Here is a 12,480-nt window from a genome sequence, read left to right on the forward strand (position 1 = left end):
AAATGGAGCAACCCATAAAGGTATTGCTTTGAAAGACCAATTCTTGTGCTGCAGGTATTCTCCCCGGTAAAGGCAAGCTGATGCTTATCAATTCTCCATTCTCTGGGGTTACTCTCATGGTTATTTTCTTTCCATCTAGCTGAAGTTTGGTAAGTCCTGATGCAACTCCCTATTAGTGTGTGTGTTTTGTCTCCATGGAAGTTTCTAAGATGTTACATTTTGAAGTATAGAGCAGCAGCAGACACCTAATACAGACTTTTCATTCAAATAGAGCTTACTAGGATGGCCTTGTGATCTACCCCCCAAGTTTAATCTGTCACTTACATGAAGGCCCTCTGGTTAGGGATAGCGGTTGCACAATGTAACACAAGTTTAGTTCCGAACAGTGTAGTGAGTACAAACAGAGCTAAATAATGGTGGATAGAGAAACTGTAAGTTGCAAATGTGGGAAAGGAAAGATCCATTAGCTATTTATTGCCGTTTGAGTACAGTCTTACTGCAATTGACGATTGATTTTTTTTTTTTTTGCCTGTTCACTTCTCTTTGCTATAAATTGACTCCTATCTCCTTGCTATTGATTACATTTCATTGCTACTATTTATCCCACACTCATACACAATCTGCCTCTTAGTTTTCCCACTTGAGTCTAGACCTCCCTGTTCTTTGCTGCCTCTGAACTGCCACAAGACTTTCACTTCCAAACACGTCCCAAACTGATTTAGGCATTGCAATGTTGAGCTCTGTTAATGCAATTATATTGCTCTGCTACATGAGACGTACAGAATGTGGCTTACGGCTGAGGACCGAGAAGTGCAGCTAAGCCAGGAGGAAGCTCGCTTCCTGGAGCTGCTGTTGGCTGAGCCGGGGGGCCTCTGGTGTGGTTATTGTACTGGATGTGTCCCAGAAGGAGTTGGTCCGCTTCATGAAGGACTCCACTGCAGAGTGAGCCTGGATGCTTGGTGCCTGGGTGAGAGCTACCACACTGCAAAGCCGTACCAGAGTTCCTGTCTCGCTCGTGCTGCACTTGCCTGTGTATGTTACTGGGACTTCTGGGGGCACACCTCATAGTTCTTAGTGCTGCAGTAAGATGAACTGCTCTAATTCTTTCCCACAGAATTGTGGGAGAACTTGTCTGTCTCCTGGGCATGTGGTGGCTGGAGGGAGGAAATGTGGGAAGGGAATGGAGGGCTATCAGCACTGAGTGATTTAGCCTGTGTGCACACTGCAAAGTGGGTGAGTGTCATTCAGGCTAGTAACTGGAACCTGGGCTCTAACATGTTTCCCTAGCTGTGCCAGCTAGCCTGGGTTGAGAGGGATTTTTTTGGATGGGGGTGGGGGGGAGGAAGGGGCAACACCTGAGTATGAGCCCGGGCTAACTCTGCACTGTAGACACTGACATATCCTAAAGGGTGATAGTTGTCTGGAGAATCTGGCCTCCTGCTGGCAAAGATGCCCTATACAATGAAGTGCAGTTTTCTGTTACATGATCGTTATGGGGGCAGTTGTGCCTGGCTCTGGCATGTTTCAGTGTGGCTTTGATTGCTTCATGCTGTTCTGCTCAGGTAGCACAGCGTCAGGTGGTATACTCATTCCTTGCGTTATGTTCCAGTCTGGACCTGAAGCTGCCTCTCTTACTATACCACATATTGCTTTATTTAATTTCAATCAGATTAGTTTAAATTAATCAAATTGTAAATGTAGCCTGAGAATTGTACTGTTTGCTGTCCTGAAAAACAAGATTTTCATTTACGCTCACAACCCCCAAACCCTAACTTGGCTGATCACACTCACAGCAAATGCTACAATGTTCTGAGCGTAAATAACCTTGGACTCTGCAATGACACTGTGACCAGGGTCCGGGGGTGGGAGGCACACTCAGGTTACTCAATTAGGTCAAACTGCAAAGAATGGAGCAGACAATCCCCAAAGCTGGTGGTTACTCCAATACTTAGATCTACCCAGTTAGCCACAAAACAGTTTCTGTAATACCTTATTGGTTATACAGAAGCCAAAACACAGCTCCCTTAAAAGCAACCCAGTCTTTGGGCTCCCTCCCAGACAGCCAAGTCAAATATGAAAGTTCTACCAATCCCAAAGGATTGGACACATTACCTCCCAATTTAATGAATATTCCAGATTTTACCAAATACCTGCTTACAGCCAATTCTTATTAACTAAACTAAAATTTATTTAAAAAAAGAAAGTATTGGTTAAAAGATCAATATACATACAGACATGTGTACAGTTCTGAGGTCAGTTTCATAGTAGAGCTGGTGAGCTTTGTAGTTGCAAAGAGTTATTTCAGAATTAGTCCATAGGTTATAGTCCAATGTTCATATCCAGGGTGATCCAGATGGGACTGGAGATCTGTCTTATGACTCAAGCTTCCCCTGCATCAAGCAGATCTGAGATAAAAAGGATCAGGACCCAAGCAACCTTTATACAGTTCCAGGCCTTGTCTTGACAGCACAAAGTCCTTAGGCGAACAATAGGTAATCATCTAGTCTTTGAAGTAGACCTATTTCTTAAGCATCATCAGTAATCAGCTACACGGATTAACAAGAGGCTTTTGCCTGTTTTCCACCATTTGCAGGTGATCTGCTATATACTTCAAAGAGAAATCAATACAGTGATATCACTAAATTTACAGTTCATTTAAATGTTAAGATCTCCTTTTGGTCTCTGAATTAACAGAATACAGCAGAGACAGGAACTGTTTGATTACATTGTCCATCTCTAACACATTATATATAAACAACACACACAAACACAAATGACCTAAATTCAAACTTTAGAGACATATTGGTAGAGGTTTATCATGCAGGATGCTTAACCCTTTCTGGCCATGTGTCACAGACACTGGTAAGTTGTTCGGGACAATTACTGAAGTATTGTAGCATATACTTATAAGGAAGGGGATGGAAATATGTAACTCTAGACATTAAAGTATATCCTGACGTTTTAGTCACTATGACTGGCTGGGCTAGGCCCAGAGGCCCTTTGCTGGAGGACTCAGGGTTCTGCCACACTTATCCCAGGAAAGGAGTAGTGGACCTAAGTCCTCCAAGCAGCCTAAAGAGACTGTGAAGGAACCAGCCAATCAGAGGGTTGCAGGCTAGTATAAAAGGAGCAGCAGTGCAGACCAGAGTCAGAAGATTGCAGGTGGTGCTCCTGGCTGGCCAAAGGAAACTGTAGCACCATGGACTGTTCAGCACTGGCAGGGTCTGGGGGGGAGAGAGCTCCTGGCTGGCTGCTGGGCCTGATTACAGAAGAGTCCTGAGCCCAGCTTCTGCCCTCTGAGAGAAGGGGAAAGAATGTAATAGAGCATCCTAAGAGACAGCTGCTAAAGCTCTTCCCAGAGCTCCTGAGTAGGAAGATGGATGAAGACCTGTAACTCTTATACATGGTTCAGATGTTTAGTAAGAGAGGTGGGATAACCAAAGAAGCAGCTGCCTAGGGTTCCATCTAAGTGGCTCCTCAGTAACACTGGGGCCATCAGGGCTGTTTCCTTATAAGACAATTTGAAAATCTCTCCTGTTTCCAGCAGCTTCTATCTAACTGGTTTCACCCCCATCCCATCACTGCCCTCAACCGAGCAGATGGGGATGTCTTTTCAGGAGGAGGAGATGGTAAGAGAGAGGAAGGAAGCAGAGCATGACTGGAGGATTTGTGCGCATGCCAAGTCTCCATCTAATGCCCCAGTTTGCCAGGGGCTGGGTCTCATGAGAACACCACTGGAACAACAATCCTATAATGGCAAAAAACTTCAAAGGAGAGGCTCAAGATCCATCCTTGCTCTGCCTGAACTTCCCGGTACAATGGGATCCGGAGAGTCATATGCTGTTCCATGACCTTTGCCTAACCTGGCCAAAATTAACAATGTTTTAGCAATAGCTGTTTCCTCATGTTAGAGGGTATGTGTTAGACACTTAAAACATATGCACACACTCAAGGTGACATTATCACTGCTCCTTCCCTGGTTGGGCGAGGGAGTATGTTGTTTTCTGTTTTTAATGCTGGAGAGAAAAATAAGGAGGGATTGTGGGGACAGAGGACCAAAATAGAGCGTGTGTGTGTGAGAGAAAATGTGGAAATTATGGTGCACTGAAGACAGGATAGTACCTTTACGATGGTGGTGTTATGCACATTATATAACTGTTCAGTGCTTAGCTACCAAGGTGACAGGTGCCTTAGAAACACCTGATAGCTAGAGCGAGGAAAGCAGAGAGCACTGGGCCCTCTTGCTGAGTCAGAGCAGAAAGAGCCCCTGGCTTGTTTTCTGACCCTGCTCCCAACACCAGACACTGTAAAGCCAAGCAACTAGTGAGTCAACAGACCTCCAAATCCATCCTCGGGAAGCAGCTCTGCATATTTCACTGTCCCATACAGCATTCAGTGGCACTTTTTTAGTGCAAACCCCTAAACAAGGAAACAACTAATTGTTAGGCACTTTGTAGTTCAGAATGTAAATCCTCTACTGTTGTCTTCACCTCTCTTTTTCCTGTTTTATCCCTTGGCTGTGGATTTTGTTGCAGAGTTCTGCATCTTATCTCATGTGGTGGCTCTCTTCTCTGCACTATAGTGTCTAGCTCAGTGGTTCTCAAACTTTTGTATTGGTGATCCCTTTCACCCAGCAAACCTCTGAGTGCGTCTCCCCCCCCCCACAAATTAAAAACACTTTTAAATATGTTTGCCTCCAGCATTTATAATGGTGTTAAAGCAGGGTTTGAGGTGGAGACTGACAGCTCATGACCCCCTGAGGGGTCCCGACCCCCCAGTTTGAGAACCACTGGTTTAGCTCAGTGTTTCTCAAATGTGGCCACCAGGGGCTTTGTGTGGACACAACAGCCTTCTGGGCAGTGATTGGGAGGGAGGGGGGAAGCAGCAGCCCCGCCCTCCTTGTTGCTCCTGGGTGTGACACCCTGTACCACCTCTGGGCCACCAAAAAATTTGTTGAGAACCCCTCTAGCTATCATTTTCAATCTGTCTGGAACAATGTAAGCATGCGACAGCTTGTGATCTAGCCCAGAAGCATTCCTTCCAGTCCTCTTTACTCTAGGATCTCCCATTCTGTCTGGATTGCTTTGTGTAATACTTCGCTTAAAAAAGAAAAATCGGAGCACCTAAAAGCACTTTATAGAGAATGAGCCTCCAGCCCTCTGAGGTAGGTACATAGATATCATACTAACTTTATGGCTAAATGATATATCTACTAATCCTTGGCCGAGCTGGGAAAAGTACTTGGGAATTCTGACCTGTCTCAGAAGAGAATGTGATCTAGTGCTTGCTCAAGCTGCACCCAGGCAAGATGGTCATTTCCTTAGTGATGCTATTAGGTGCCTTGCACCGTGGGATTTTGGTCCTGGAGTAGGGACCCTGGGCTTTAGAGTAATATAAATAATGAGAGGAATAATAGGTGGCCTTTGTGTATGCTTTATAACTACATCCTGACTTAGCTCTTCTCTCCCCCTGCTCCTTGCTGAAATTTTTGGAGGAAAAGCAGCTGTTGGAAAGTGAACGCAACAGTAGTTTTTGTTACACTGTTGAGATTGTGTGCCTGCTCCGTGAACTGGGATCACCACAGAGGAAAACGTTTTAGTCCTGATTGGAGAAACTGCTGCCTACTGGGTTCTGAGAAGATCTGAAAGTTGCTGCTACAAACCCTGTTCAGTGTCTGAACACTGTCAAGTACATATTGGTAGGAACTGAAATGCTTGGGTTCCAACTATAGCATTAAATCAGCTGCATGGTGCATACTGTATGTTTTATGGTGCAAACTGGAAATCTATCCTTTCAACCAGGATTGGAAAGCATTACTGTGTGATCTTGGGCAAGCCACTGTACCTTTCTGTGATTCCTGTTTTTTCTCCTCCCATCCTTTTTCTGCCTTATTTATTTAGGGTACAGCTGGTCATAAACTTTCCAAAAACTTCCAGACTGAAAATAAGGTGTAAATTTTTGACAGTGTGGGTAACTAACCATTGGCACAATTTACCAAGGGTTGTGATGGAGTCTCCATCACTGACTATTTTTGAAATCAAGATTGGATGTTTTCCTAAAAGCTCAGCTCTGGGAATTACTTTGGGTAAGTTCTGTAGCCTGTGCTATACAGGAGGTCAGACGTGAGGATCATAATAGTTCCTTCTGGCCTTGGAATCTATGAACAGAGTCACAGAAGCATGGGCTTAGAAGGGGCCGCAAGGGTCATGTAGTCTAACCCCCCCCCCCCACCAAGATGCAGGTTTGACCCTTTATTTCTGGTTAATAGTCCACAAATATATGCAGCCATATGCTCAGTGTTACATCATAGGCAACTGAAGAGCAAGTGAGGACTGAAGAATAAAACTCACAATTTATATTGGCTATTGACCATCTCCAGAAAGGTAAATATCAAACAGTTCATGGAGCACATTTTGATAGGAATTTTTTTCAGTCCAAAAATTTAGGCCAGTTCTAATCACTAAAGTACCATAAGAATTTATATGGTCATACTGTCCTTTACACCAGTGATTTTCAAACTGCGGGTCGTGACCAGTACTGGGCCATGGAATGTAAGGCACTGGGTCACGGCAGCTCTGGTCAGCACAGCTGACCAGGCTGTTAAAAGTCCTGTCGGTGATGCTGCCCAGTTAAGGCGGGCTAGTCCCTACCTGTTCTGACACAGTGCAGTGCTCCGGAAGCAGCCAGCAGCAGGTCTGGCTTCTAGGTGGGGGGCCATGGGGCTCCATGCGCTGTCCCCACCCCAAGCACCGGCTCTGCATTCCCATTGGCCGGTTCCTGGCCAATGGAGCTGGGGGGCTGGTGCCTCTGGGCGAGAGCCATGTGGAGCCGCTTGCGCATGCCTCCACCTAGGAGCTGTACCTGCTGCTTGTCACTTCTGGGGCGCAGCGCAGTCTGTCGTGCTAGGACAGACAGGAAGCCTGCCTTAGCACCCCTACTACGCTGCTGACCAAGAGCCACCCAAGGTAAGCCTGTGCCCCAATCCCCAGCCCTGAGGCCCTACGAACCCAGAGCCCCTTCCTGCACCCCAAACCCTTCATCACTGGCCCCACCCCAGAGCCAGCACTCTCAGCCCAGATCCCTGACCCCCCCCCCGCATCCCAAACCCCGTAGCCCTTGCCCCTGCCCCCCAACCCTCTGCCCCATCCCTGAGCCCCTCCCAAACCCCTCATCCCCAGCTCCATTGGGTTGCGGGCATCAACAATTTTCTTCAGCTGTGTCTCTAGAAAAAAAAAGTTTGAAAACCACTGCTTTACACTACTCTGGCAACATAAAGGAACCTTAAAACTTTTACACCTGTCTTATAGTCCTGGGAGAATTCACAAAGAGAATGGAAACAATTCACTAAGGCAGGCTGGCTGCTACATTCTGCTATGCCACACGCCTACCTCCTCAGAAACACCCCAAAGCCCTGCCTCTCCATACCAAGCATGCTGCAATAGTGAGCAAGAGAGTCTCTTGACTGCTCAGCCCCTCCCACCCTATCCCAGTGGAGATTTATGTCTCTACTGGCTGCTCCAGGTGCCCGAAGCAATCTGCCTGTGTTGCTGGGGAGGGGCACGTGACCCCTGCTCTTGTGGGCTTCCCTTTGTTTCCCCATCAGAAGTCATTTTTCTGCGGGGAACATTAATTCTGCGCATGTGCAGAGACACAGAATTCCCCAAGGAGTATGAAACCAAATTGCATTTGCTTCTCTTTTTGCAACAGCATCTTGTTAACTTATGTTGAGGTTGTGATCCACCACAATTCCCAAACCCTTCTCAGCAGTGCTGCTGCCAAGCTAGTTATTCCCCCTTCTGTATTTGTGCATTTGGTTTTTTCTTCCCTAGGTGTAGCACCTTACATTTGTCTTTGGTGAATTTTTTTGTTTTGTTGTCTATAGCCTAGTTTTCCAATTTATCAAGATCCCTTTGAATTTTAGTTCTATCCCCCAAAGTAGTTGCAATTTCCCCCACACCCCCAGCTTTGTATCATTTGCAAATTTGATCAGTATGCTCTCATTCCCACATCTAGGTAATTAATAAAGATGTTAAATAACATTGACTCAGAACAGATGGCTGTAGAACCCCACTTGAGGCCTCCTTCCAGTCTGACATCATTCCATTAATAGTCACTCTTTCTTTGCAGTTGTTTAACTAATTATGTATCCACTTAATGGTAGTTCTACTGAGCTTGTATTTCTCCAGGTTACTTATTAAAATGTTATGTGGAACTGTCAAAAGCCTTGCTAAAGTCCAGGTATATTATGTCCATCGCATTTCCCCAAGACACAAACCAGTTACCTTGTCAAAGAATGATATCAAGCTGGTTTGGCAGGATTTGTTCTTAGTAAATCCATGCTGTCCAGGAGTGATCACCCCTTCATCCTCCAGGTATTTGCAAATTGAATATTTTATACATTGCTCTAGTAACTTCCCAGCTATCAAAGTCAGGCTGACTGGTCTGTAGCTCCCAGGCTCTTCCTTTCCCCCCCTTTTTTTTTAAAGGGAGTTGGTTCTCTGTTTGCTTAGTTACCAGAATAGAAAGTCTTTTATTCTGTTAAAAATTGAAACTTTCAGCCAGCCACTAGGCAGGGTGCCTGAGCTTCCCCATCAGCAGGCCAGCTCCCTGCCTGGAATATTTTGAAAGACTCCAATTCTGTGGGAAACTTCATATTTCTGATTTTTTGTTGTTGTTGTTGCTATTTTGGAATGAAAAACACTTCAGAAACGTTACATTTCGTGCATAAAAGAAAGTCCTGTTCCCACACATATGTAACTTAGATATAAGATTTTAGGGTAGGGACTGATGCTTACGAGTTTGTACAGTGCCTAACTGTGATGGTATCAAGGTTGAGATCTTGCTACCACCTGCCCTGACACAAGGAAGCTTTGTCTGTGCCTGCCACAAGTCCGCTCCCCAACTCCACCCCATGGGCAACACAATGTAGAGACCAAACCCAAATGATCCCTGTGCCCTTTGCCAGTTGACACCAAGAGGTCCCTGGCTCATGCTTGCACAATGAGGTCCTGATCTCAGGGCCTCTAGGCCCGACTGTAATAGTTGTTGTTGTTAATAATGAACCATATCCGTGGTGTGGAAGATTCAAACAGTGGCGTTAACTTAGCATCTTTTCACTTCCAGGTCTTAACTATGCGACCTTATTGTTGCGGTGACATTTTTTGTTCATTTAATAAATGATCGTCGTTATGCTCTGTTACTGCTGATATTCTACCAGGATGATCGGAAGAGGGGCTTTTCCGTTCAGGGGTTGGAAGCACATCTTGCCTTTTCTCCCACCTGTTGCTTCCATTGTACATTGTGAACTGGGCTGTAGACTCTGAGGCTCTTGATCACATCTTTGTCTCCTGTGCTTGAGGTCTCCTGTAATGTTATCCAAATGCTATAAGGAACATTCAGGGTGTGAAGGAGGATTCCATGCAGGGGCCTTTGTGTGTTTCCTTGGAAATATCGGCTCCTTTGTGAATAGTAGGTTGGGTGGTTTTGGTCAGTCTTCTCCCCCCCCCCCCACTACGTGTGTTTCATTCTTAGTGGAATTAGGACTGGTCCATTAAGTTCGGGACGTCTGTATCTGAATTGCCCCAAAGTTGGTGTGGGTTGGTCCAGATAACCAAATGGTTTCATCTCAAAATATTAATTCATATAAGCTATTATTATTAAAGCCTTCCCAGGATGAAATGCTTGGGATTTTTCCTTCAAGTGTTAAAGAGATCAAGCATTACAAATAAGTCTGGGAATATTCCTGGCTACCTCTCAGGCTGAAAGCAAAAGTTTGGGCTCAGTGAGACCGAGTAATGAGAGGCAGAGAGAAGCTGTACAAGTGAATAACTTAAAATAAAGCAAACAAAATCTCTTTCAATCATATTGCAAGGACATCTCCCAGACAGCACAGTAGGGATCAGTCTTGAGGCCAGAGTTGGAGAGTGTCTGTTTAGGACTAGAACAAGTGGCCCGTGTTTCTGTATATGATGCTTATGGAAAAAGTTCTCTCTCTCAAAATAGTATATGTTGTATGTCTATAGCACTCATAAAGGATCTCCACGCACTTTACAATAACCAGTGAAATACTCATCATAACACATGCTAAATATTATTCCCAATGTCACAGGTATGTATGGAGGAAATGAGGCAGGGGATGTAACTTTATAAGGGTCACACAGTGAATGAGTGATAGAAGTCCTGGCAGACTTCCAGCCCGATGATGGAACTAGTTTCTCAGTGTTAATGCTTTTGTGTGAATAAAGCTAATGGCCTCTGCTGTTGTTAGGGTGAATAAAACATATTTGGTAATTTGGCAGTTTAAGTCCCGGAAGTGCCTTGCTGTGCTGGCTAGCAGGAATACCAAATAGAACTTTCTGATTAAATCAGCAATAGCTCTAAAAGTATGAAACGGAATCTGCCATTTTTCTGTGGGCAAGAGGGGCTGATTGTCTTGTATTCTCCGGGTGAAAAGAGGGGGATAGGGACTAGAACATCAATGGTGGGAAAACCTGGGCTGAGGCAGAGAGAAGTGCAAAGAATTTCTCCAAGTCTATATTGCAGCTGTTACAAGCGGAGACTCCCCTCCACCCGCATCGGGACCGCCAAAATGTGCCCAAAGGTGGAAAAGTGCTTTACGTTCTAGATTGCCTACTGTCTACCACTGAACAGGACACCCCTAACTATGAGGACTTGTCATTCAACTTGCTGAGAAGATCACCTAATCCATGGAAGTTTAGAGGTCTGGACTCACAGATCATATGTAGGGCCAGTATCACAACAGTGTCCTTTATAGAATTTCCTTTATTCACATAATAGAAAGTACTGAATATACTGAAGGAAACACAAGCCATGAGCTGATGATGTAAAACTGAAGGAAGAAAATTAGTGAAATTGAATGGGAGGAAAAATTTTAATATAAAACTGTCAATAATTAGGCACTGTTATAAGAATGCAGAATTCTGGGGCATCTAATAAAGCAATCTCATAAGAAGGCTTCTTAGGTTAAAAACAAAAAATGCACTTTCATTTTTTTTATTTTTATATTGTGACAAAGTTCCTCCTCTACCTTGGTGGGTCTCGTGCTTATTGGTGGATTTGCTCGTCTTGGAGCTTCACAGCAGCCCTCAGTTTGGCCGTTTTCATGAATCCACAGTCCAGGTCAACTCCTCCTGTGTCTGACCAGGAGTTGGGAGGTTTGGGGGGATCCTGGGCCTGCCCTCTATTCTGGGTTCCAGCCCAGGGCCCTGTGGAATGCAGCTCTTTAGAGTGCCTCCTGGAACAGCTGTGCGACAGCTACAACTCCCTGGGCTACTTCCCCATGGCCTCCTCCCGACACCTTCTTTATCCTCACCATAGGACCTTCCTCCTAGTGTCTGATGATGCTTGTACTCCTCAGTCCTCCAACAGTATGCGTTCTCACTCTCAGCTCCTAGTGCCTCTTGCTCCCAGCTCCTCACATGCACACCACAAACTGAAGTGAGCTCCTTTTTAAACCCAGGTGCCCTGATTAGCCTGCCTTAATTGATTTTAGCAGCTTCTTGATTGGCTGCAGGTGTTCTAATCTGCCTGTCAGTCTTAATTGTCTCCAGAAGGTTCCTGATTGTTCTGGAACCTTCCCTGTTACCTTACCCAGGGAAAAGGGACCTACTTAACCTGGGGCTAATATATCTGCCTTCTGTCACTCTCCTGTAGCCATCTGGCCTGACCCTGTCACAATACACACACACACACACACACATATATATATATATTAAATTTTAAAAAAGGATTTCCAGATTAAGCGGGGAAGTGAAAGTAGCAACTAAAATAATTTTACAAACCCAATATATAACATGTTGGCTCTCAGGAGTCTGATTTGTCTTGCGTACCCCCCAAGTTATACCTCACTTTAAAAACTACTTGTGTACAAAATCAGACATAAAATTACAAAAGTGTTGCAGCACACTATTAGTAGAAAAATTGCTTACTTTCTCATTTTACCGTATAATTATAAAATAAATCAATTGGAATATAAATATTGTACTTACATTTCAGTGTATAGTATATAGAGCGGTATAAACAAGTCATTGTCTGTGTGACATTTTAGTTTGTACTTTTTTAGCTAGTGCTTTTTTATGTAAGCTGTTGTAAAACCAGACAAATATCTAGATGAGTTGATGTACCCGTTTAACACTTCTGCATACCCCAGGGGTATGTGTACCACTGGCTGAGAAACATTGATACAACAGTGGAAAGATGGGGAAGTTGATAGTAATGAGTACTAATTGGCAGTTAAGAAATGAAGACAATTGATGGCAAAATTATCAATGGTGATACAGAAAAGGAAAAAGTATTTTAATATTTCTGTATTTGGAAAGAAGCAGGATGATGTATTCATATCTTACTGTGACAAGATTCTATTCCATCAGTAACTACAGAAGTTTAATATCCTTCTAAAGTGTCAGAATCGGATAACTTGCACTCAATCCCTGCACAATATCCACATGCTTCACACAGTAG

The 12,480-nt window shown here is 44.4% G+C and overlaps 1 protein-coding gene across 1 annotated transcript in view; it reads left to right on the top strand.

The window, feature by feature from the left end:
- The first annotated feature begins 783 nt into the window (after positions 1-783).
- GLP1R (glucagon like peptide 1 receptor) overlaps positions 784-12,480 on the top strand; it is an 80,197-nt gene continuing 68,500 nt past the window's right edge. Inside the window, exon 1 of the mRNA XM_074947618.1 lies at positions 784-967. Coding sequence (XP_074803719.1) covers positions 784-967 — 184 coding nt within the window. The remainder of the gene's footprint in view (positions 968-12,480) is intronic.

This window comes from Natator depressus, chromosome 3, assembly GCF_965152275.1.
Source record: "Natator depressus isolate rNatDep1 chromosome 3, rNatDep2.hap1, whole genome shotgun sequence".
NCBI lineage: Eukaryota > Metazoa > Chordata > Testudines > Cheloniidae > Natator > Natator depressus.